Source organism: Cuculus canorus, chromosome 2 (assembly GCF_017976375.1).
Source record: "Cuculus canorus isolate bCucCan1 chromosome 2, bCucCan1.pri, whole genome shotgun sequence".
Classification (NCBI taxonomy): Eukaryota; Metazoa; Chordata; class Aves; order Cuculiformes; family Cuculidae; genus Cuculus; species Cuculus canorus.
The window spans coordinates 139310271-139337424 of record NC_071402.1 but is presented as its reverse complement, the minus strand read 5'-3'; the positions used below and the strand labels follow the sequence as shown (position 1 = coordinate 139337424).

General features: G+C 36.8%; 1 protein-coding gene across 3 annotated transcripts in view; it reads right to left on the bottom strand.

Moving 5' to 3' along the window:
• LOC104057696 (macrophage mannose receptor 1) overlaps window positions 1–25830 on the bottom strand; it is a 34875-nt gene extending 9045 nt beyond the window's left edge. For 2 of the 3 annotated variants that reach the window (XR_008448647.1, XM_054059302.1), the window contains exons 1-22: window positions 25663–25830; window positions 23355–23756; window positions 22042–22215; window positions 20370–20528; window positions 19349–19462; window positions 18739–18873; window positions 17992–18174; window positions 16231–16388; window positions 15446–15559; window positions 14991–15106; window positions 14535–14683; window positions 11657–11856; window positions 10115–10242; window positions 9391–9478; window positions 8029–8173; window positions 7012–7047; window positions 6723–6898; window positions 6043–6110; window positions 4353–4453; window positions 2351–2487; window positions 1194–1308; window positions 415–611 (exon numbers count right to left, since the gene is read on the bottom strand). Coding sequence is in view for 2 of the 3 variants with exons in the window: in XM_054059302.1 (XP_053915277.1) it covers window positions 415–611; window positions 1194–1308; window positions 2351–2487; window positions 4353–4453; window positions 6043–6110; window positions 6723–6898; window positions 7012–7047; window positions 8029–8173; window positions 9391–9478; window positions 10115–10242; window positions 11657–11856; window positions 14535–14683; window positions 14991–15106; window positions 15446–15559; window positions 16231–16388; window positions 17992–18174; window positions 18739–18873; window positions 19349–19462; window positions 20370–20528; window positions 22042–22215; window positions 23355–23756; window positions 25663–25717 (3150 nt within the window). In the remaining variant the exon portion in view is untranslated. The remainder of the gene's footprint in view (window positions 1–414; window positions 612–1193; window positions 1309–2350; window positions 2488–4352; window positions 4454–6042; window positions 6111–6722; window positions 6899–7011; window positions 7048–8028; window positions 8174–9390; window positions 9479–10114; window positions 10243–11656; window positions 11857–14534; window positions 14684–14990; window positions 15107–15445; window positions 15560–16230; window positions 16389–17991; window positions 18175–18738; window positions 18874–19348; window positions 19463–20369; window positions 20529–22041; window positions 22216–23354; window positions 23757–25662) is intronic. The other variant, XM_054059303.1, reaches the window with a different exon arrangement.
• Between the last annotated feature and the right edge of the window lie 1324 nt (window positions 25831–27154).

Below are 27154 nucleotides of genomic sequence, written 5' to 3'. Positions count from 1 at the left end.
CCACCAGAAACTAATTAAGCACTGTGGGAGCACTTTAGCACAAATGCAACGTAATCATCTGTGTTGCAGCAACAACCTTCATTTTGGTTTATTATAACCTTTCTATATTTGGTGTTGCAGCTTTAATATTTGCATTAATGCAGTTCATGGTGGAACTGATGTAATATATATCTCTACAGGTTTGTTTTACAGACTGGTATTTTGCAATGGTCAGTTGCAAAGCATAAGGACCCTCTTCTTCAGGACCTCTACAAAACCTTTTTGATGGATTTGGAATCCTTATCAGGTGATTTACTAAGCCTCATTCTGCATACAGAGGACTTGTTTCAGCATCTTGTTACTGCTGCTGTAACTTTCCTTTTAGGAAAATCATCTAGCTTCCTAAGACATACAGGTTACATGAATTTCCTGTACCTCCATAGTGATGTCTGTCAACTTTTCATAGTAATAAAAGTCAAAGTACACTTGTTTATTTTCTGGTGCACCATTAACCCAGTTGGTATAAGAAACAGTGCTTCCATCTGTCCAAAGAAATGTGGACTCTTCATTGATATCATTCATCCCAATCCAAACGTTTGTCATGGCATCTTTTAAATGATAAAAGAGGAAAGCTGGAGGGAAGGAAAGATTTCACATTAGGGAATGCTCGTTGTGACTTACTCAAAACAGCAAAAATGTGCAAAAGCCCAGAACTGAAGCTGTATCAAAAGGATAACTTTTCCCACTACAGAGCCCATCTGTCTTTAACTAAATGTTTAGATAAGCATCTGTAGGAACATATGTTACAGAAGCATTAAGGCTGAAAATATACCCAAAAAGAAAGCTCTGGAGCAAACTAGAAAATGTTTTTTTCCCCACTGTGTAAGCACATGTAGTGTTCCAGCAAATCATATTGCCAATGAGAGATACAGAAAATACATATATCAGTTCGAGGCATCTGTGCAACCACACTCAAAGCAGACTGGAAGTTTCACGAAGATTGAAAAACTGAAAGAACTAGAAACACACCCTTAATTTCTTATATGTAATAATTTAGTTATTGTTTCACACTTTGGACTTGAACCAAAGGATAAACAGACCTGACTAATAAGCAATTTACAGCAGATAATCCCTTAATGTATTCGGGAGAGTAGTGCAGTTTCTTTAGTGAGAGATCTATGTATTTTTTCTTTCTATAGAGCCTATACATGTACCTTGCACTTGTTCATTTGGTATGGAAGCCAGGTTTCCTCCAAAATCAATACAAGCATCTCTTGCAGCATGCCACTTGAGCTTTCTTGTCATGTTGGAAGCAAATATTTTGAAACACTGGAAACAAAGCAAGCACTTACTTCACACTAACAGAAACGGGAACTGTTCTATGAGACAAATATCAGTTAGCTATCAGATGTACATTTCTCCAGAAAAAGAAATCAGGGCTAGAATAAGTGACAGAGCTCAAAAGGCAGCGCATATTTCCTCCCTTGAGATTGTAAATGTATTCAGAAGTGCTGTAACTGCTCCTCTCACTGCACAAGTTGTAATCCAGGAGTGCACTATCATCTGAACTGGTTGTAATGATGTCAAGTATATAATACCTTTCCACATTTTCATCTGCCCGATTCCTCAAATAACAGAGGGATCATTTATAACCAAGAAAATGTGGCTTTGTGTGACACAGCTTCACAGAATAATCTCTGCTGTGCCTTTTCCTGCTACCAATGACTGTGGTTACAACTGTTCATCCCACCAAAGCATATAAAAGATCTTTTGACATATTGACCTAACATTCTAAGGATGCAACATTAGCACAGTGTGTATGAAATAGACAAAAGAACATTTGGTAAATGGATCTTGGTATTGGTACAAATTAGTACAAATACATCTGTTACAGCAATAAGGACTTCCAGACCATGTCTGAATGCAAAACTCTGCTCAAAACAACTGTAATTTGGCATAATCTTTCTGAACTCAAAGTTTTTGGAATCCTGTACAAGCCAAAAGAAGTGTTTAAATCGATTATCTCTAAATCATCCCATTTAAAAATGTTTTGTTTCCATGATGAACTGTTATAAATTTCAGTTTCAAACATTAATACGTAAAACAGGAAAGGAATAGAAGAGGCTTACTCAAACAGTAACAGTGTATTTTAAGCCTGCACACACTACGTTCTCTGAAACTTAGCATAAATCTATTCTTCCTGTATTTTTCTGCAAAATTAAATGTCTATAGTCACCTCCAAAAAAGCATAGCCACCCAACCAACATGTTCTGACTTGATAATTACTCCCCAAATTTATTCTATAATCATAAAAATATTTTTTGTAGTTCTACTGCTTTATACAATTTACTAAAGATACTTGTTAACCTACCTTGCTGTTAAAGAACAACCAACTTTCTGGGCATCCTCCAGAAGGCAATGGGACAACAACCGTTGAACTAATAGAACTGTTATGTTTTTCACATACAAATTTATTGGGGGAACCACAGTTTACATCATTCCATAAGCCTAAAAATTGAATAAGCAATTCGAGATGCTTTAGTAGCAATAATTCATCAATTCTTACTTTCAGTTAGAAAGCATCTGATCTCTTCTGTACAGACCATAAAAGTAAGGAAAAGAGCCGTGCTACAAGTATTTATTAAACTGTGTTTTACACACAGAAGATGTTTTTGGATATTAGCTGCTCAGTACTGTTAGTTACAGGGCTACTGTCTAGCAATTGAAAAAAGAACAAAGGACTGGGGAGAAAGAGTCAGTGACTCAGAAGAAATGCCTTGGTCATGACTTAACTGCAATCTACTTTCTCCACTCTTCCCACCTCTATACATCAAAGAGTCTGAGTAGGAAAATTACAAGAGAAAGAGGATAAGAGAAAAAAAGAACTTCTTTCAACAGAACACAACACTCTCCATTTTATATTTCAGGCTGCAGCTTGACCTGAAGGCAAAGTAACCATAACAGCTTTGAACGAGCCCATTGAAACTCTAGCAGCAGCACTGCTGTAGCTTCTTGTGTTTAATTTGAACTGCCTTACACTTCTGCTCCTCACCCAGGGCTCTCCATAGTGTGCCTGCCTATCTACGATTTGTTTAAGCTATGGCATCATCACATTGTAGGCAGCAGGGGAAACATACCAGCAAGCAAATTTGAAAAGAAAATGGGTAACAAATGGATAGGAGAGGAAATACAAGATCAATCCAAGGGCACAATGTAGTATTTAAACAAATGTTATTAAATGTGTGCCATCTCCTGAAGACCAACATCTCAAGTTAATATAATGTTATCTAGAGATTCAGTTTGCTGATTAAAATACCTCATTTCTGTTCACAAGGTATATACTAGTGCTGTTTGAGAAGCTATGCAAGGTACCTGCAGAGAGCTGACAGATATGGCACTGTTTATATGGGAAACTTACAGTCAGGTGGGCTAACGCTAGGTTATCCCAGGTGCTTAGTAACCTACATGTAGGCAACTGAATACTGTGCTAAAGGAAACTAAATTGCTCTTCAGGCAGCACTGGCTGTGCAAGTGAGATCTCCTTTTGACCATAATGAAACTTCGGAGTTGTAGTTCACATCAGTTATATTTTGTTGTCCGCTCAAGCTTAGTGCTTCCTTTATGGTCTACTGCGTTTGCCCACATGTGAACTTCTAGCATCATCTGAGACAAAATCACAAATGAGGAGTCTTAAATGCAGAGCTGGAAGATATGACTAGGACTGGTGGGATAGCCATGCCATTCTGGACCAACAGCTGAAGAAGGGGGGATGCATCTCAATTAGACCAGATGCCTAGGTTTAGAAAGGTGAATCTTATTCTTCATGTCTTTATACAAAGGCAGAATTTCACGTGAATTCTTCTCCTTATACACAGATAGCTGAATTTGCATTAGCCTCAGCTAAGTTGCAAAAATACAACCAAGAGGAAAAACTAGCTCTAGGATTTGCAAGATATCTACCTTTAAGAGTACTTCTAAGCACATAAGACAGTCTTAGGTATTTGATGTATTTGTCTCCCTCTTCATTGGCTTGTACCTTCAACTCCCTTTGTTTCCTGGAGCTGCCATAAATGTTTTCTTACCTTCACAGGAGCAAAGACAGACCTCACTCAACATTTGACTGAGATATAAACAGTGAAAAGCCCTGTAAAAATGTGCAATATCAATGCTATACGTCCAGAGAGAGACATCTGTATGAAGCTACACATGGTACTGAACTCTCCCCATTCTAAGGTTATAGCACCTCGTTGGCTTGTTGCTAGAAAGGAATTGCAGAAAACAGGCATCAGAGATTGTGTGACAGCTGACAGCAGACGTTTGGCAGCATCGGTTATAATCCAAGCAGAGACAACTAAAATCTAATAGTTACTTACCTTGCTGTGACAACATTACCACACAATTTTCTTCATTATTTACAAAGTTGGGTTCATTATGAGCCCAGGCCACATAGGTTACTGGAGTCCCATCTATCCAGCTTATAGAAAAATTATACAAATAGTTATTAATAGATACACTTCTGTTGTGAGATGAGAATCTTAATTAACATCTCAGAGTTAAGAAGGTCCATGAGCATTAATGGCTGATTAAAACTGGAAGGACTGTTACAGATTTTCCCTCCTTAGCTCTTTATTCTAATTTGAAGAAACTTATGTAAAATAGTGGTTGCAAAGTAGAAAAAGAAAACACCAAACGTATTCTCCATTGATGGACAGGAGTGATAAGTCATCATTTAATAACAGAAGCTATTTTTAGTTAACCATGACATATAATAAAGTAATAAAATATTTATTTATCTTAACTGATTTAATCATATCTCCTAGTTAATATTATGCTTTCCATTCTGAGCATTCCTGATGTTTTCATAGATATAAACACAGAAAAAAAAATTTTCTGTGGATTTACCCTGAAGGGAAATATCTCCATATGTTATTTCTATTAAGTCTTGTGTCTGGAAGCTAATGAACATGCCATCAGTTTTAAAACGACCCTTTCTGAAGTATCAAAACTGACAGGTTTTTTTTCTTTATGTTTACATGCTTTTAACTTCAATATATTGCTATTGAAGAAAGAAGAGGTTGGCCCTGTGTCTTAATCAATAGTTCAGAATTTAAGTCACTCAACCTGAAGTGGGAAACAAGTCCAGCTCCCTCATCTATTTCTTGCTGCTGCTGATGCACTTAATAAAGGAGATTGTACTTACTGGACCCAAGCAATGTCCTTCCTCCTTAATTTGTGTCCTTATTCATGAGGTTAAAACCATGCACTGGCTTAGTCACTACTAATTTATCTCTCCTCACTCCTTTTCTTTCCTTTCCAGGGTTAGTGATTTGCAGACACTCAATAGCAACATTAAAATACAGAGGTTAAATTCAAATCTCCTCTGAAACTGTTTCAGGTCAAGATTAGAAGCATGATCTTTCACCATGCAAATGTATCCGAACTAGCCCATGGGAATGCAGGCAGTGCCAGTGTCATACTCTTCAGCATCTTTTACTTTAGTTTTGAGTTGATTTGCCTGTTGGTCTTTTCACAATATTTGTTACATTTATTGTATTGTAAACTTCTGCTGACTTTCCCCTGGAACGGAAGTTTGCAGAGACTACCTTAAAAATTTCTGTCCAAAGCAGCTTTTGTACTCATTGTTCACATCTTGCTAATTCTGGAAGACCTTTCTGAAGGTATGATATGCAGATCAAAAGCACAAGCGTATTTTATGTGGGTGTAATATGTGCATTTATACATAAAAATGCAGCATAGTAAAGTACCATTCCAATTTAAGGGGTAAATCTTTGAAAGAAACTTGAGAAAGTGCGTATGGAGAGTACAGCTGCCAATCTTTTCTTTGGGTAAGTGTTTACTCAAGAAAAAAATTGTTATTTTCCTATTTCTTTTGGGGGAGAACTATTGGAACTATTGGAGTATTGTAGGACAGTTTCTGCTTAGTGCTTGCTAGGTGGAACTGCCTTCAGTCATTGAAAACAACACGTTTAGTACTTCCAGATACATAAAACATTATGTATTTATTTCTACGTGATAAGAGCTGCAGTGATCGTCTTAACTTACCTAAACTTTTTATCAAGACTCACTTTTAGACCAATAAAGTATCCACTTGATGAGCTCCAGGGGTTTTCCTAAGATGGACAAATATTATTTTAATTTAAAAAAAAAAAAAGAAATCTTTAAAGCAAAACAAGCAGAAGTGGATGTGCCATTGATTAAGTTCATAGAGCAGTCACCGAATTAGACAGCACTAGGGCATGTGCTTACAGTTAAGAACAGAGGAGTGTTTACATGCACAGGCAAGAAGTCATTTTTTATCTGGAGCATCAGAGCTGAGTCTTGCAGGGTGGAGGGTCTTTAAGATGGTGTAGGGGAGAAGCAGATCTTGAGCCAGAAACTCGTACATTTCTTTCACTCTCCCTCCAGGACTGCAGCACTGTCAAATGCTGACCTCAAGTCTCCCTCTCACACCAGCTACTTCCCAGTTCTACACAGCTGACACCTTCCCACATCACTCTTCCACTGGCCTGACTCACTGCCTCAGCACACATGGTCCAAAGCAAGAGAGACCAAATCCCATGGAACCAAAGGGCACATCCTGGGGGAGGATTTCATAGATCTAATTTCAGGCACATTTTGTTAGTGAAAATGCTGATGGTTCTGCTTCTGAAGAAATTCAGGTTTTGCAAGCAGATTATGAAAAGCATTTCTACTCTAGGATGCCTATTTATAAAGATTCGTACATTTTCTTTTAGCACTGTCTGTAGGAACCTTCTCTCACTATTGCTGTTAACAACAACCAGGTCTGCAGAATTCATCCTGCAAAACTCTTGGGCTTTTTCCATGGAAACATGTTCTTTACTGATGTAGTACAGCCTATCTTCATATATGATCCATCCATCCGTAGTGGTTTTATAAACTGGAAGATAAATAAAAGAGCCTTAAATTCTTTATCTGTAAAATAGAGAAGCTCATTTTAGAATAATAATTTTGATTACAAAAAAAAATTAACAAATGAACGTAAAAACCTACCATACATGTCATTTGGCTCAGGTTTCAATGGCACTCCTGCAAAACAAGAAAATAGGAGTGATGCTCCTCCATAGCACGTTTTATGTTGTAGCTTGTGACTGACTTTGAAGGGCAGAGTGAGGAACTGAGTGAGATTCTCCACTCCTTTGCCATTGACTAGAAAACAGGCTTGACAACACATTCATCTACACATTATGCAACATACATGGTCATCAACTTATAATTTTGTATCGTAAGCTGTGCTTCACATCAGAATAGCTTTGGCTGAATCACATTCCTGCGCAGAACAATGTAAGAGAAAACTGCTCTTCCAGTCTGTAAGTCACAGTAGGTTTGTCTGAAACATTTTAAACTTTGGGTTTACAGCCCTTTTGCTGATCCATCATTAGATATTCCACAATCCTCCAGAGGGGTCTTCTTATCAAGAGGAAGAAAATTCCCACTAGATTTACTTTAGCTCTATTAATAAGTTCAGTCCCAAATATTTGTAAGCAGAAGGGAATATGACTATACACTGGCTGTGAATTATTTCTGGTTCTGATAGAAAAAAATGCCACTCCTTTGAATCATTTCTTTTTCAAAAGACGTTGAATCCTGAATAATGTTGAAGGGCAGCATGGAGCATCAATAAATCTTTGGTGTACAAACATATTGTATTTCATTTTTAGTTTCTCCTGTGTTAGTGTAAAACAAAATATTATAAGGAATTCACAACTCCTTACTTCCTACATTACGAAACTAAAAGAAAAACTTCTTAATATTAAAGTAGTTTGCAGTCTATGAAATTTATGCAAACACACGGATTATTTTTACGCTGTAATTTGCCTAAATAAATAAATTTATTTATTCTTATCATCTATCACTGAAAAATCCAAAATTTTGTTACATAAGTCTCTTGACTTCCAACTGGAAAAAGTAGTTCTTCAAAGTTTTGTGAATTTATTCAGCAACTCATATTAGAAAGCAACTACTTATAAGTTATTTAAACTTCTAGCTTAAAGAGACGAGTAAATCTACCTTTTTTAATTTGACAAATCCAGTTGAGCCGTACTTCACAGTCCGAAAGAAACCATTGTTTAGAATAAGTCTCACCATTGAGTACACCACAGAGCTTGCGTCCTCCTGAATTTCTTGAACTGTCACCCCAGTTTGTGTATCTAACCTGTAGAAGAAATCACCTTTGTTGTTCTTTTCATCTGTTTCAGTAGTTGTACTCTCCACTGGCAAACAGAAACAAATTGGTTTTGTGTGAAACATTCTGTCTCTGACTAAAAAGAGGCACAAATATAGGGAAAAAAAATAGGTATAAGAATTTTAAGGAGATTGGTCTGTCTTGCCATGAAAGGCTTTTCTTCTTGTCTGCACCTCAAGCCTTAGACACAGCCAGAGTAGAAACAGGTAAATGGACTGTTTCTAATGAGCTTCACGTGGCTATGAACTTCACCTCCATTCCATTCTTACTAATCATGCGCAGACAAGCTATTTTTCACTTCATCAGCTGTGATCTTGTTCAAAATTACATTGTCCAACAAGTATCCAGTGGCAGTGATTATGTTGTTCACCAATTCAGCATTCACACCTCCCCTCCTCTGCAGTTAATAAGGATGGGAGTGTGGCTTTTTGAAGAGAAGTCATGCCCTACAAACCTAGTTGCAATTACCTCCAAAGAAAATAACATCTAAATGCGAAGGGTGAACTAGTGATATATCCTGCTTGGGATTTTCAAAAAGTTCTTCATAAGATCACTTTCTAAAACTTTTAGGCAAACTAGTGTGTCACAAGATGAGAAGAAAGGTCCTTGCTTGGGTTGAAAAATAGAGAGCAGGAGTAAAAGGATAGTAATTTCCTTTACTTTCCACAGAGTGGAATCCTGCAGGGACTTTTCACATATCTGTGTATATTTACGTGAGCTCAAGAGATGACTAGATAAATTAATGGAGATAAATAAATTAAGATTACAAGTCTGAGCTCAGTTCTGGAAGACTATGAGCTGTCACTTACCAGGGGATGCAGGAGTATAGCAGGAAATATGCTTGCTGTTTGATTAGCACATAAAATACTTATGACCACTGCCAGAGAGAGGATATCATATCCTGTATGACAAATTTTTATGTTCTGATGTTATGTATTCATATCATATTCTTGGACAAGAAAATATGTTGGAGTGTTTTGCAGGCAGCCGATGAGATACAGATTATTTCCATGTATTCAAACGTGTTGCCATGACTTCACTCATTGTAACAAAGGATGACAGCCATGTAAATGTTTTCAGGATTAATGTTTTCTTTGATGAGGATAACAGTAAAAACTCAAAAAGTATGTGTACAAACCCCAAAACTTCTTAACTAAACAAATTTGATGAAAAATTTAAATACTCACTGGAGAGCCATCACTCCAGGCAAATCCTTCATCTGGATTCAAGGAAAATATACCAAGCCAAACTCTTTGAAAGGCACAGCCAGTGTCACTAACAGAAATTACAATATGTAAACATCAAGACAAAAAAATCCAGAAACACATCATTAAACTTTCTAGAGCACATTGTAAGGTTCAGTGAAGTTGCAATAATTAGCCTATACTTTTGGTGAAGGACACGCAAATACGTATGTTCTTCATTGCAACATCTAATATTTCTATGGCTCAGTGGCAACAGCTTATTTATCATATTTATTGGTAATATTGATCCTGTCTTTCCTCTATCTTCTGTTTTCTTAGGAAAGGCCTAGACAAATTCAGAAAATGGTCTCAGCATTGACATTGATTCAAGGAGAGTCAAAAGTAAATGTATCAGTCGTATATTCTACCTTACTAAAAATACCAACCCCACAATTTAATACATTTCTAAATCATATCTAGGAATCATGATGCAGGTTTGGTTTTGTCTTTGTTTGCTGTTTATTTTTTTTTTAATTTCCTGAGTAAAAATAACTCTTTTTTTCATTAAACAGTTAAAAAAATCATGAATTAATAAAATTTCAAAGTATCACAGGGTTTTTGGCTTTTGAGGAATCCATATGTTTCAGAAATCCCCTAAGAGCGTACATAATAGCTCGTATGAAATGCCTCTTAAATCTGGTAAGATAAACATTCAGCAGATACTTACTATGTTACTTTTCTTAGTAATGATATATCCCTTTTGTTGTTTATGGCAACCAGATCCCCTCCTATTTGTCTACAAAAATCTCGAGCTTGAAGCCATGATTTCTTTTTAATATTTGATCTGTAAAAACACTACAAAGAAATTACTTTAAAACATAAGTGTCATAATAAAATCAAGAACTGTCTTGTTTACCCGTAAATGAGATTTCATACAAGCCAAGTCCACAAGGAGTAGCATTAATTACTCTAAATAAAATTTACAGTTGCCCAAAAAAATTTGTGGTTGTTTAGCTAGTTAGCGTATTAGTGAAAAGAAGGAGGAGGAGGAGGGCCAGGCCACCTTGCAGAGGAAGGGAAAGTAGGGTGGTTGTAGTAGAGAAGCAAGGTGGCCTGGGGGGAGTCTGAAGATACAGGCAGAAGAATGACCTCATGGTGTTTTACAACCATCTCTTTACATTTGCAATATATCTAATATTTTGATAGTTTACCAGAGAATAACACAAGTTTGACCAAAGCTAAAATTTATGATTTTGGAATAAAGAAGCCTAAGTAAATAGCATTGCAGCTAAGTTTGAAAGAAATGGAAAAAAAAACCAAACCAAAACAAAACAAAACATAGCAAAAAGTGAAGGATTGATTAATTCAAGAAAGTGACAAGAAATATTAACATCTCACACATACTTAGCATGCTCATCTATTCTGCATGTTCCCAAATCAATGTTTGCACATTTTCCCTCATTTCTTGTTCAAAGTCCTTTTGTATGCCTGCTCAAGCATAACTGGTTGTACTTGAAATATGAGTTATTTGTAGCTTTGCACCAGAAACTCTCAAATAAACATCCTTTACAAACACTGCTTTAATTAACTTTTCATGTGCCTTCTTATGCTTATTTTGAGTGATAAAGTACTTACTGTAGCAAGTTCTAGCCTGAGGTATTGTGCTGCTTATGGAAATACACCTTATTACTTTTATATTTTGTTCCCTGAACTCTCATACACCTCAGATAAATAAGGGATATTTGCACAATCTAGTGACCACAACTGATATAAATGGACATGTTAACAGCTCTGCTGTTTAATACAGCATTTTGACACTGTTCTGTCAATAATTTTGCAAGTATTAAGTTGTCTCTTGTTTCTCCTTCGTTTTTTTTTTCCTTTGTCTTTCTAGGGACTTGATATTTTTGTTCCTTTTCTTCCATTTTCTGCCCTAGTTCATTCTACCCCTAAGGCACAAACATCCTTATTTTCTTTCCTGGTTCCTTCTCCTTCACCTTGTGTCCAATCCCTTCAACCTCATATTTCTTCCTTAGTTTCTCTGCTCTTATGGATGTTCCCTGAGATATTTGGGGGTTATTTTTAGTTTTGGTAGGGTTTTTTTGTTGTTGAGGTCTTTTTGTTTGTTTGTTTGTTTGTTTGTTTGTTTTCTATATTGCAACCTCAGATATTGTAAAATGAAGATGTAATTTCCATTTTCTCCCCCTGCCTCTCCCCCAGTCATGCAGTTCAAAGCTTTTGTTCTTCTTTTAACTATTTATGCACTTACTTTAAAACAGGAACTGCTATCACTGTTTGCCACCCAACCTTCAGGGCATGTGGGAACTGGAGTAGTAGTTGGAACAGGTGGAGATGTTATTCCCTTTGCCCACTGCTTGCAGATATATTTTTGCTTTGTCTCACAGTCAAGAACATCCCATAATCCAGCTGCAGGCCCAGTTGTCATGGCTACGCATCCTGGCTTGCTTCCTTTATGAGAAACAAAAAACATCAGATATTTTATACAGTCTAAATCGTTTAATTCTTACCTAAAATCTTCAAGCAGCAGCCATCCATTTATTGTCATACAATAACACTCAAATAGCAGAGTTATATTTTAGGTATTTTTCACACAGGCAAGGAGTAGTATTTTGTGTTTGATGAGATCATGATCAGTATGGGTTCTTGCCTTATTTTTTTATTTTGACTGTCCTGGAAAATTAATTCCATGAGTAGAAAGTAAGGTGGCTTTTTTTACAGTGAAGTCCCAAGTTTTCAAGAGAGAATGTCATTCCTATTAACACTAAGCCCGTTTTGTAAAAGGTAGCATAACCTTTTTATGAAGGCATAATGAAACTTACCTCACGAATTTTGCGGTAATTTTAGTACATTTTCTCAGAAGAAACCAGACATGCATGCATCACACAAGATGCAGCCAAATGCATACAATTATCATACAATGGCTAAGTTGTGTTCTTTCTTAATTTCCTAAATATTCTTAATATTTTATCTAGGATTTTATTCCTGTTGAGCACAGACTTGGTGTTTTAATGCACCTGTCTGACATGGTGCCAAGAATTCATCATGAAATGAAAGGGTCAGCTGTAAATACATCATTTTACGTCAATTCAAGACATACATTTGTTCCTATGAGCATCAGTTTACTAGCGTCAAAGTTCATTTCCCTTTTACTGCTCATGCTCAGTCACTTATTATCCTGCGTATTCTGACAGGATTATCTTCACTATCAGAAATAATTCAGTATCATTAGCAGATCTGTCACCCCACTATTTCACCCTTCCCAGAATGTCTGTAAATATGTTGAACAACATGGGCTTTGGCATAGATCGTTATGGGACTCTGTTGATGAACACTCTTCCACAGTGAAAAATAGCCCCCATTAAGAAAAAAAACCACAAAAAACAAACAAACAAAAAAAACCCTAAACCTGCCATTCCTTGCCCTTTGATAATTTTTTTTTATTCATGTAAGAGCTTGTCTGGAATGGATTGGATTGGATTAGGTGAAAACCTCTTGGTAATTGAGATAGACCATGCTATCTAGATTTCCTTTATTTGTAAGGGTTTGGCTCCTGTGGGGGAGCTCCAGGAGATCTGTGAGCGTGACCTCCATTTACACACACAAGTTTATATATTTTTCCCACTGTATCTTCTTTAGTCAATTCTTTATTACAGATTCAGCTAATTTATCAGTGACTCATTGGTCTCTATTTCCCCAGATCTCCCTGTAACCTTTTTAAATATTGGCATCAAATTTGCCTTTTTTTCACCGCTTATCTTCCATTATAGTTTTAGCACACATCAAAGCAAATACTTCACTTAATGTAAACTTTACAGCTCTTCGATGCTTTTGCAGCCTGCTTAGTCATGACGTGCTATTCTTCAGGTCATCTATTTGTTCCATAGTCTATTGTCGTAGTATTTCAGTTTGAAGTAGACTTTCCAACCATACTCTCACCAACTTTCCAGCACATAAGGTCTGTTTTCTTCCTCATCAAAAACAGATGCAAGGAGGCTAGTTTTCTGTCACTATTCTAGACTGAACTCCAAGTTGTCATCCTTTTATAAGCTGATTATCTGCTGGTAGAACACACTACCTGGCAAGCTTTCTTTTCAGGGAATTTCCAGAAGTTCTATTACCCTATGTCTTTTGTGATTTTTTATATTATATTATATTATATTATATTATATTACATTATATTATATTATATTTTTTATTTTATAAACTCACTGAAGCTTTGTGAGAAAGTTTTCAGACAAATAATCGCTGGGAGGGATGTAGTCTATGTTGGGGAGAGCAGATTCCCTCACAGCACTTTGAAATCTCATTTTCTGTGCTTCAGTATACTCCTGTCAATGAAGTTTTCATAACATTACAAGGAAAAAAAAATATGGTGTCATCATTTTTTTAATTCTGATTTTGTAACTAACTTAATATCCTTATTACAGTTGCTCTGTTTCAGACTCTTCTCCCAGGTCAAATTTGCCACTAGAGGGGTGAATTTGGAATAGTCTCAGGAACTGCCTGTAACTCCCTGTTTGCTTTTTATGAAGAAGTCCTGATCTTGGCTGGGATAGTGTTGGTTCTCTTTCTAGTAGCTACTATAGTGCTATGTTTTGGATTTAGTGCAAGAATAATGTTGATATCAACAACTAAAACCATCAGTATATTAAGTAGTGTTATACTAAGTCAGGGACTTTTCAGTTTCCCATGCTTAGGCAGGGAGCAGGTGCTCAAGACCATATGATATCATGCTCAGCGCATAAACTGAGTTGGTCAGAGCACTGTGATCACTGCTCTGGGACAGACTGGGCACCAGTCAGCAGGTGGTGAGCAATTGCATCCCACCAGGGTAGGGGGAGGATTGAGAGAGGGGCTGCGTGGTGCTGAGTTGCCAGCTGGGGTTAAACCACAACTGAAGATGAGCCAAAAGGGTAATCTTATGGATAAATATATCAGATGTCCTAAAATACATCTGTGGTTCAAATTGTTCCCTTTGAAATTAAAAGATGGAGTTTGAGAACTGCCAGTTCTTGTAAAGTATTGTGAAAGTTTAAAGTATAAAATTCAGAGTACATGGCTGATGCAAACCCAAACAGGGACCATGACCTCAGAGAGAACCTACCATCCTCTGTCATGACACCTACCAGGCATTGTCGCACCCCAGTGCGTGAAGGAGACAGCCTCACCATTGGCCCACCTGAAGGTGCCCTGATCCTCCACATCAGAAAGACCAAGCCAGAAATATTTCTCAGGCCTCAGCCCAACAAGGCTAGTCAGATAGGCTTGTTCATACCTGTGAAGGGATTATAAAGACTCAAGTGAAAATGAAATAATTTATCCAAATCCTACATGTCTAATCTGATGATTACTCCTTTTCTCCTTTTCCTTGCTTCAGACTTGAGGACAGGATCTCACAATAGGATTCTGAGTCTCTATGAATCAACTGACAAAAGTGAGATTTTTTCATTGTTCAACTAGACACCTTATCTGTATCTTAGATAATTTGCTGTTTGACATTGTGCTAGAGTTATGGTTCCAGGAATATTTCAGAACATAAAAACATTACCTATTTAAAAGCCAAGTAAAATTCGTTATCATACCTACTTTCAACTGTGGCTAAGTAACCTTTTTCTCCTTCACAAGCGGTGTTTGCTTCTGAAAATGTTGCTGGAACTTGTCCAATAAAATAGCAATAGGTCCCATATCTTCTCCAGCCCTGTAACATGATTTTAGGATTTCCATATAGCTTTTAAATAACTGTGATGTTGTTTATTAAGTGAACTATACCATTTCAAAATGAATGAAACAAAATAATGGTGAATATCATGAACTAGAAAACTTACAAATTACAAAAAAACTTAGAAATTACAGATTCCTTCAAAGTGGTTTCTATAAGTGGCTTTCTAAAGTTTAAATTGCCTGAGAGAGAGGAAAACTTCAAAAAAAAAGAAAATTCATATATAAATAATAGAAATAATTCAAATAATTGTAGATGATTACCAGATGAAGTACTTATTTGATCTGGGAAATTGATGTTCCATTCTCATATACTTACATTTTTGCAATTTGTATCAGTAATTTCTTTTCCTGCAGCTGTTTGTGACATAGGTTTCCTCTTACAAATGTAACCAACTTTCTTCTCACAGACATGGTCTGCCCAGTAGCCATCCTGTGGAAGGAAAAAGAATAAAATAACAGTGCGATTGAGATGAATAATCTAAAGAAAATTAATAAAATCTTTCTTAAAATGAAAATTATTCATTTACTTTCTCCTTTCATTTTGAAATAGAAGTTCTTTTTTTTCCCTTATCAATTCCCCTAGCTGATAACAAAAATAAATCTGCTCACATTCAGTGAAATAGTAGACTGGGATATAGTAGTCTACTGCTGGCAGTGACAAGAAGATTTTAAGGTGCGGGCAGCCGGTCCCTGCCCTGTTCTACAGGGCCCTGCACAAGCAGTTGTGCCGTCTCAGGATGGACAAATAAGCAGGCACAAAGGAGGCAGCAGGGATCCCCACATGCCACCTTTACCATCAGAAGAAAAGGAGTGGGAGAATGTACTCAAATGACATTCTGAGACCTGTTTTATAGCCCTAATAATTTTATCTGTGACTTCCAAATGAATTCAAAGAGAAGATTTCACCAGTGATGCAGTATTGCTCTGCTTTTATTTTTTCTTTTTTTTTTTTTTTCAATGAAAGGTCATATTTAGTCTCATCCTTTGTCCTTGCATCACTTTTTCTGGCCCTAGTCAGTTGCCGAAATAGTGGGGCACATTGTTATTTTATTAAGATATGAGTTTCAATATGAAAGTAAGAGATGTATTTAATAGTGTTACCGGTCCCTTGATCAGTACACAATCTTCAGGTCTGTTGTTTGTGGTAGATGGCTCTCCCAGGTGCCACTTTGTGTATGTCACTGGAGTCCCATCACTCCATTCAAAATACATTTGAACCCTACGGTCGTTCAGCCCAATCCACAGCTTGTCTGTTGACTCTGAAATATGGAAACACAGAACTAGAAAAGAACTCTCCTGCCTGGACATGCTTTTCACAGCGTGCTCAAGATCTAGGATATATAATCCCTTTCATAAATTTCTGAAACATAAAATTATTTAGTGCGATGCATGATCATTTTCTAAATTAATATTTTCAAGTACATATTAGAATAAAACCAGTATGTTTTGGAAAATTAGGTTGTAATGAAATGCATGCACTAAAGCAAAAACTTTTGCTTCTTCTCCTCATAGCAGTGCAAGAAGAGTAAATTACTGGCTTAACGTTAACACACTGTGGTGGTATGATAGAGCTGTATGAATACTTACATTTTAGGTTCTGTTTCACTGGTCAGATTTTAAAATACTGAGGTTTTTATCTTGAAGCACAAATATTTAAAGTTTCTTTCAACAAAAAAAAAAAAAAAAAAAGAACAGAAAGTCTCTAGGCCCAGACCTCCAGCCATATGTCAATTGTTTAAGCAACAAGTAAAATCAGAATTGTCGTGACATCCAAAACTCGGTAGGGGAAGACATTCAGCAACTGGATCTGACTTTGAAGCTGGTCCTGCTCCAAGCCAAGGCTGGACAAAATTATCTCTAGGATTGGGCATAAATGGGTGTATGGTCCTATGGTTTAGGAGTTCTTAATGAAAGGAAAGAAAGAAAAATCAGAGGTAAATTTAGACCTCATTCAAAAAAAAAAAATGAAAAAGAAAGATACGAGAGGAAACTCACAGTTTTTTTCAGTATCACTAAACTGAGGAATGATACTAAAATCAAAAAGTATAAGAAACAAAAAATATCTCCTTGTATGTTTTGACACTAAGCAGACACATTACTATTTCTGAAGAAAGAATTTTTTCTGTCTTCAATATCTGTCACTTTTTCAGTAGTTAATTAAGGCTTTTACTACCTTTATGCATGAATAAAAACCAAAAACCAACATATAGTTAACAGGGGCAAAAAGTAGCAACGTGTCTACACACTCCTCACATTCCCGCCAGGGATATTAAAAAGGCCGTGGTGAGACCACACTGACATGTGAGGTCCAGTGACCCGAGTATGGTTCTTTACGCAGATGAGGCAATTCTACAGCTTGCTGCCTGGAAACCAATTTGTCTAGCTTTGCTGACCTTTTCCACCTGGCAATGAAGAGACCTAATCTTTTCCTTAGTAGGTTTCTCCTATCACTCTGCAGAGACCTGTGAACTTGCTGATGTGGGTGCTGGTTGACCACAAGACATAAAGAATGACTTAGAACCACACTAGAAGCTCCCCAAATGCAAAGAAAGCAGGGCATATGTGATGGTTTTCCATTAAAAAGCACTCTTTCAAGGTGGAAGTTTTATTTCATAGACCTTTCACTAAGAAAGCTTCTCACTGGGATGATATCCTTCTACCCTCACGGAAGTCAAGACAGTTGAGTAAGCTTGCAAGTTGAAGTACAGAAGGCAGCAGAAAGGAAAGCACTACCAGCCTAACACTGCCAGACCACTGGCTCCTAGCACGTCTTTTGCTGCAGTAATAGAAATGCTACATCTTGATTCCGCTGGTGCTTCTTATGTGCAGACAAAGGCAAAAGTGCCCCCTGGAAACACTCACTGTACCCAAGCTGAGACACCATAAAGCTGTGCTCCTCAAGGCTTTGGATGCTTGCCAGCTGACTGCCTTCCTTCTGACAAGAGGTCAATGCTTCTTCCCAAGCTTTGTTCTCCCTGAAGATCTTGTAACAGTGATCTATATATGGTAGCCATCCACCTGGGCAAGTAATGAGCCCAATGTCACCTAGGAAAAATATCAGTATTTTAGGAGAGTTCAAATGCCTTGCAAGGGACAGGACACTGAAAATATTTTTATTTATTCTGTCCAAAAGTTCTAATCTAAGAATTTTCAGTGGAAATCCTCATTATAAGGAAGTGATGGACATAAAACATAGTAAACATAAACATGATTTAAAATCTTTAGGCACTTAAAATATCTTTTAACTTTGCAGTGTGTTGGATCTGTCTTTCTTTTGCTTATTTTTAATAATGTCCCTCTTCTGAAGACTAATTTTTGGTTTGTTCTCATTTTCATGCTCAGTAGTGCATGTATTCAAAGGGGAGACACAACTACCAAATCATGCACAGATGGACAAGTCAAAAGTGCTTTGCTTTTATCTATTTCATGCTGTGTGCTGTGGCACTGGAGATCAGACTAGAATGATCTAACGGTTGTAAAAAGCAAGCAAGTAAAACAAGAAGTAGTTTCTATTTTTAATAAAATTCTCCTGCTCATCAAGGTCAATGTGAATGCAGAGCAATTCATATAACAGCTTCTACTTTTAACTGTCAACATACATCAACATACCTGAGGGAGCCAAAGTAAAGTTTGTTTTCTTACAAATATAACCAAGTTTCTGATCACATTCCCAATTTTGCCATTTAGCTTTTGTTTCAGGATTCAAAACTGCACAGAGCTTTTCAATTTCTGGAGATGGGCTTCCTTTGAGAAAGGCATGGGGGAAAAAAAAAAGGAAACTTTATTGAAAGGCAAATAGATTGCTCAGCACTAAGAAACACAGAAGAAATCAATTCTGGCTGAAGATAAAGCCCTAAAGATCAAGTCTTTCCCAGCTTTGGCAAAAACTGAGGTAGGTCTCTGTTAGTGGGAATGTCTGTATGAAATGTAGTATCATTTAAGTGGATGTGAACGTGTAACCCTCTCATAGTTTTCTTGCTAGAGACAAGAAATAGGGGAACATATTTTTGGGAAAGACAGTATTGCTTTCAGAGCTAAAATATTTTTGCATTACATAGAAATTTCTGCCTTTTATTTTTAAAAAAGGGGGGTTTTTGTAAAGCTAAAGCAAGAAAAGTATAAAATACGTGTGACATTTCTGATAATAGAATTTAAAGCAGTATTTGAGGTATGTATATTTTTTCTTTGGAAATACAGCATCAAACAACATCATAGCTACCTGGAGCCCAGTTTAAGTACTGGAAAGGGCTGCTTCCAATCCACTCCCATCCGCTCCTCAAATCCAGTCTGTTGAGTCCAATCCACAGTGCAGAATCTGTACCTTCTGTTAAGTCTAAGTAACCAAAAGAAGATAAATGATTTCATAGTTCACTTTTTTATTAGCAGTAGACCCTAATAATGTCCCTAGGAAGACTTACAGTTCTTAAATATCTAACTAAAAATATCCTTAGATACTAAGATATCGAAAAACGCCAAAGCTTTGATTACTGTGAAAAGCAATGAAAAAAAAAACTCACTCTCTTATTCAATCACTTAATGCAAAATGAGCACAGATGAGATGCCAAAAAGTATATCCAAAACAAAAGTGTTTCTGTAGAACAGTCTAAATTCTGCACAACATGGGACTTAACTATACTAGAATTATTGGTGCAGTGTAGGTATGAATAATAATAATAAAGCTCTTAGAGGTGGAATTCTTCATTAAAATAACAAGAAAGACTTTCTTCCATCTTGTTCCTCCAGCAATACATGGGTAGGTATAATCATGATCAATTTAGAATCTATAAATAGCTGATATATTTTGGTTTGTGAAACGAATAAAAAAATTAGATGTCAGACCACATTTGGCACAAAGCATGTATCTGTTTTGGCACAAATACATCTCTTTTTCTCTTATTTCAATTTGTCTTAAAAGTTTCTTCTGACCAAAACCAAAACTTTCATTTACTTTTCAGAATTTTCTATTGATTTTAAAAATAAATCAATGACATTTTAATATAAGACAACGTTTTAAAATAGAAATTCAGACATACACTTGCAGGATGCACAAATACTTTGAATTATGGTTAACATTGGCAATGATTCTGTCATGAACTTGCAAATTCTGAAAGATTTTATTTACTTCCACATGCATGTTTAGGTCCATAAATATTAGTCTAAAACATACCAAATCGTCCTTAGTTGTGATGATGGCCTGTACAGATCATGTACATAAGTAAGTGTTTGCTTTACTTCCTTACCTTTAACGTATGTTTGCTCATGAATGTTTGTGATACTCAGTAATTCTGCATTTTGCTGCTGACAGCTCTTCCTGGCTTGGTGCCATGTGAGAGCTGATTCAGAGTTTATTTGGTAGTGGACATTTGTTGACAAATCTGTAGTCCAGGTGGTGTCTTTATCTGTGGATAAAAATTATTTGGGGAGTGATATTTACTCACATGCATAAAAATGAGTTGCCAGTTCTTGCTATGCATGGCATTCTCATTAAGTGTCACCTACTCTGCTTTTTCAAGAGCACTGAAAATGTTATGAGTAGGATGGGGAAAGGCAAAATCAAGTCCCATAAACTGATGGGTAGACCTGGGAAATATTTCTTCCTGTTCCCTGAAGATACATAATTAAGGAATCACTACAAGGGAACAATTCTGTAGAAATATACATTACGTGGGGTACTGTGGCAGAAGTCCTAGGTGAAATCTGTGAAAAGGCATGCAACATCTTTTTCTAGACAATGATTCCCACTAACAGTTGTGAGAACTAGCTCTAGACCTGTCCAAAATTTTCTTAGATAAATATCCTCCTTTGCAAAGAGCTTCTGGATGTGTCCCTTGCGCAGTTTCAGGGCATGGGCACTACAATGGTGCTGAGCTGCATTGTGTTCCTCTTCCGATTTTCTTTACATCTTTGGTTTGTAGATCTATACATGCTCAAACAAGCACAATACAGAATTGAATCAGATACTTGATTATTCCCAAAAGGCAGTATGAAGTTGAATTAAAAAAAAAAAAAAACAAAACAAAACAAAAACTGAAAGCTGAGACCAGCTTTCAAAAGCTTTGAAAATTATTTGTTGACCCTATGACACATGCCTTTTAGGCTCAACATTCTAGATATCTTTCTAGGGACCTGGAAAGCATATTTGACTATGGATTTGAACCACACCAAAAGCACGTTTTGAGTTAACCAGACTAAAGGGGCATTTTAACAATAAAAGACAAGGTTGAACAGGAACAATGGGGAGGAATACAGGGGAAAGCTGAGAAGTGTCAGAAGGAGTCTTCAGTGCCTTGAATGCAAAGATGTCATGTAGATAGCAAGGCTATAAAGACAGATGGAAAGGGAAGTGACCCTAGGATTTGAAGAGATTGAAGTAGTAGAGAAATGCCACAGACGGAGAGCGTTTGTCAGGAGGGGTGGAAAAAAATGTTTCCCAGGCAATATGAACAGGGCTTAATAGCATGAGTAAGAGGAGACATTCCACTTCAGTAAAAATATATTCATGGGAATCATGCAGACCGAAACGTTAACTTCATCATTAATCTTCTGGCAGCACTCATTTTTGAGCTTATGTCCTTGGCAGTGGGGGTCCTCAGGGAAGGTTTGTACTTTGGTGACAGCACATCTCCAGGCTCAGAAACAGTGAAGAGCTCAAAATTATCATGCTGGTCGGCAACACCTCCACAATTAGAGGGAAATGCACACTGTTTTTACTCTTCAATCACAACTTCTGTCCACATCTTTATGCAATGTGTGGTTTCCTTGTGTAGAGTGTTGGTAGATGTGGCAACACATCATATATTAAAACACATATATTCTTGTAAACTATGCATTATTATAAAGATATTAATACTCTGCTAGTGCTGGTTTGCCAACAACACTCTGAGGAGAACTGCATAGAAACAAGTAACTTACCTTTTGATGGACAAAATCCATACCGCTGGTCTGTGTCATAATCTGCAGTGGTTGCACACCAGAGCCAGCCGTCTGACCGGCCAGCATCTGTGCACTCAGCATACCACTGCTTATTGTACATGAAAGGGAATACACAGGGCGCCCCAAAAGCATTTCCTAGCAGTGTAAAAATCTCTGAGAAGACAAAATTATAAAGATAGTATGGAAAAAACTCAATGAATGTAAACTAAAAAAAGGTGAAGCCTCTGCTAATGGCTGTGTTACTCTTTCCATAACCGTAATAAAATTCATTTCAGCACTTTTTCAGACTTAAGCCACTGATATATGTTTTAGAGTAATGCTTTTCTGATGTAAAGTAACTTTTTGTAGGTGAGGTCTACAACTAGAATTTTAATCTAACAAGGATGCTTTTCCAAACTTGATAAAGCTCCAGAGCTCTGCCTTAAGATACTATTATTTTGAACAAAGCAAAGATTTTTGTAAAATGTGTAAGAGAAGGAACTAATATTTAAAATTCTTGATTTCTGTCAAAAGTAAATATCTCATTGGACAATCTGTCTCTGTTCTTATTCCAGTGACCATTTAAGTATCTCACACAGAGTGGAGCAGCTCCCACATGCAAGGCTGAGTTTAATACTTCAAATATCCTGTGAGATGTGTTTTAGAACATTCATTCTGGATGTGGGAAAAAACATTCAGAGCAATTAGACTTCAGCTAATCACAAAGGATAACTGCATTGGTAATTATAACTCTTCCATGAGCCTCCTCATCTGCTGAGTCATAAAAGCTACGATTCCTCTGCCTACACTGGTACTTCCAGCCCTCTTAGCTCACCCGTATTTTGCATCTTTCTTCAGGATGCAATTTCTTTTTCACATTGCTGTATAAGCAACTTACCAATGTTTATACTCTCTATCAACTAGGTAGTGACACAGTATGGTGAGCAATAGTGACTTTAGAGAATACTTATACACAGCATAAGAGTAAGTAAATGTGTGTATATGTATATATCAATATATAATATATGTTTAGAGAATATATAATATATGTAATTCTTATAATACTAACATACTGTAAGACATACACTAAAAAAAATCTGTGTACTACATAATATATAAATATCTATGTTATATGTATATAACACATACTTGGCCATAAATATGACATTAAATTTAAGGCTAACTCCCTCAGTACACCGATTTTCTAAAACTCTAATTGTCACTCAAGGGATCTGAATAGTCAGAGCCAAAGATACAAAACAGTCTAACACAAAGAAATTAGTGCAAAGGGTGAAACAATCAGTCTTTTGCACCTTCGTTTCCCTGGGAACATAAAACATCCGTGGCCCCATAGATCTTCCACTTATTCTTTGCACTCAGCCCCATCTTTAGCAAAACATTATCATATTCTTCATCACCAGGACTGAGAAACAAATCTTGTCCTTTGATTGCAAGAAGGCTTTCATTTCTGCATTCCCACCACTGGAGCTCACTTGTTTGATTACAGGGGTGCAGGGTGATCACAGCCTGATCATCCTTTGACAGCACCCCCAGGCATAGGTTCAGTCTTACACTCATAAGCTGATGATCAGTGATCCACCTGAATTTTTGTGATTCATTGTCTTGATGGCAAGTGGCAGTTCTAACTGACTGTGCAACAGATGCCTGAAGACAAAGTTTGCTGACTTCATTATTTATAAGAAATTCTTCAGTGTCTGTAGAACAAAATACATGGTAAATGGTTAATACAGAACGTATGGATAGTGGATATATGACATGATTCTGCTTCCCATTCCCATGAACAAGGAGCTATTGCATTCATACCAGATTAAAACATGAAGTTTTTCAAGAGACTCCAGTGCAATATCAATTTTACTGATTAAAAGCAATATAGTAGACAATATATGTATTTCATTATTGTATGTCACTGGGTTAGTGGCAGTCGGCAGCATCAGCAGAGCTGAGCACAGCTTGTTGGATTTATTTACATCAGTCACATGAATGCACTCAATCACATTGCTATTACCATTACCCTGCTTCCAACTACCTCCAGGTGTATGGCCCTGTAGACCACTGACGTCTACAAACTGTAAGACACCTATAAGATCTGGCAGGGTGAGGAAAGTTTGTAGAGGTTATAGTGGAGTCACAGCTGTCTTTGCTCAGCTATTTGTCTCCCCACCCCCAAATCCACATATCCTTTCCTCTTCACTGTACAGATGTGGTTGAACACCTCTGGGCCTCACAGAGGGTACTTTTGGCTCTTTCACTTTGCTGGCCTACAAGACCTTCAATACCTACTATAAATCACAGCAATGTAAAACTAGGAATGGCATGGGGAAACCAGTGGCAGTCTAAGGAAGCAGCATGGACTGGGTAGTAGTGGCATCTGACTACTATTTGTCAATGTGGAAAGGCTGGTGGAATTTAGAAGGTCCACCTGTACCAGAAATTGAGTGCCCAGCTCTCAAAGTAGTTTTTCTGACTCATGTCTACAGCACTGGCTCCAATGTAAAGTAAAAGCAGTCGAGCTAATTTCAGTTTTACACTGAATGTGTCAGTAGCAGTAGTGAATCATGATTACGAATTTGCTCTGCTGCTTTGTGGTGTACTTTGTGATTCACCTGGTTGTATTTCCCTCCAAAACCTTTGGGATTCATAACCAATTTTGGTCCCTGCTACATCTCTTGAACACTGGGAGACATATTTAATTTAAATGTATTTTAAAAGCTAAAGAAATTTAATTTAAAAGTCTGCAAAACATTGAAATCCATTTAGTTGATAACATACTGTACACTGAAAATAATTATTCTGGCCTGCACTGATACCATGGGCAATTAAAAAAGAAAACACATACTCTACGGCGATCCATAACAGTTGTACTCCGCAGTTACAAAACTAAAAGAATTTACCCTTAAACATTCAGGTCTCCAGAAACCATCTGTTTACTACATCTAATAGAAACATAGTGAAAGGGATGGCAGTAACACTGCTACTGCAGTTCTACAAAAAATTTCCTAAACTTCATACAATTTTATTTCACAGAAAAATTTACTTTATCCATTTTATCAAAGCCAGTAAATTTAGTGAGTTTGTTTAAAATATTGAAGGAACATAATTTTCTTTATATCCATCCTCTCTATCCATGTACTTTGGATTGCATAGCCATTATCTGTGAACATCTTAATATCTCAGAAATAACTTCACATTTCACAACCCCAGAAGTTTTTTCTGCCTGATTTTGTTAACCATTACCCAGACACCAACAGCTCAAAAATCAGAATACAGAATTAAAGAATAAGAAAAAAAAAACCCTAGACATTTAAACATATCTCATTATTTTCTTAGGTCTGATCTTCAGTTGTTATTGAGAGTATAGTGACACAATATATGAATAAATCCATTAAGAATTCAGTCTTCCTTCTCTATCCATTTCATTTTTCTGTCAGGTTCTGCTCTTCACTCTTGCCCACCATTAAGAGGCTTCCCAAATCCCTCTCTGTCCCAAACTAACAATGTACATATAGGCACTGCCACAGAACCATAAATCACCCAGAAATGCTGGAGGACATGGAAGCAGTTTCACAAACACTTTACAGGAGGCAAGCAGGAGGCACTTACCCGCCAGCTGCAATGCAGAGTGAAAAAAAGCAACAAGCAAGAACCCAGAAAACATAATCTTAAACTTTGCTTCCTTTTCTTCCTTTCACCAAAAGCTGGACAATGAGAGATCCTGACAACGAAGTCCTGCTGAAGAGAGGACAGTGACCAGTCCTCCTCAGTTTCAAAGGCTAGATGGTTGGATAGAAAGCTCTGAGTGCTAAATAAGGAAATATTCTGTCACATGCTACATTTCGAAAACGTAAGACCAGAAAGAACAAATTTTGTCTTTGAAAAAGAATGACTTCTGACTGAGGGCAAACCGTGCTGCCTTGGGAAAGTAGATGATACAGAGAAGGTTATATGTCAATACTTTCCTGCTATCTTTCATAAAGTGACATCTGGTGAGCTCATGGCATCAAATCAACAGAAATTCAGCCATATATTTTCATGGGTGTGATGAGACAGGACGGAATGTTAGACGATTTAAGTGAAATTCACTCTGTAGGATATTATGAAAATTTCTTCCCTCGTAAATTAGATTGCTTTTGTCAGACTTTCATTTATGCATAAATGCAACTAAGAGACCAGCACCCAAAGCTACCTGAAAAAAGGCTCATTTTAGAAACAGTCCCCTTTTTTCTTATGAAGTGTGTCAGTCTTGTCAGGCAGTCATGCCAAAAGCCAGTCGAATTTCAGGAAAGGCCGTGTATCTCTTATCCAGATCATAGTGCAAGCATGCAGGAGTTTGGTTTCCAAACATACAGGTGGAAATCTGAAAGCAACAGCATTTCTCTCCTAACCATTATAGACTATATCTATAGCTGCTTAAAGGCCTGACTTTATCGCAGTAAATTTTACCATGGAAATATTTTGTTTTGCTTAGAAAAAGTGCTAAATGGAAAAAACAGTCTGTGGTGTGGAAATGTCATTTGAAGTGTAGTAACATATTTGCTCAGCACCTGTAGCAAATACTTGATAGCAACAAAATTTGGCATTGGCTCCTGTTTATTAAAAAGATAATTATATTTCCTAAGTAAAGGACTGATTCCTACTTGGCTGCTCAGCAGAAAGACAGTGCAAGAGAGTTAGTTCTCTGAGAAATTCTACAGGATTAAAATAAAAAAGGAGAAATTGAATTGTGAAATAAGAAATTGCAAGGAAAAGCTAGGTGCAGATGTTAGGAAGTTACAGGCAAAGTTAACTGAATTTCCTTTTTCAGATGATGATAATATATACTAAAAATAACAATGAAGTAAAACCAAAGTCAACAGCTATTTTTTTTTTTAATAGATATTTCTAGATTTTATTTTATTTTTTTTAAGAAAAAAACCATGAGTCTCTTAATCATCTGCCAAAGATCTTGCCTAGAAAGACTGAAAGTTTTCTCTGACATAAGCTGATTTGTCTTACACTGAGAGCACTTCCTTACGGCATGTGCACTATTTGTATAAAAGATACCTTGTCATTTATACTGTCATCAGTTTGAAGCACCTTTGTTTTATTCTCGAGC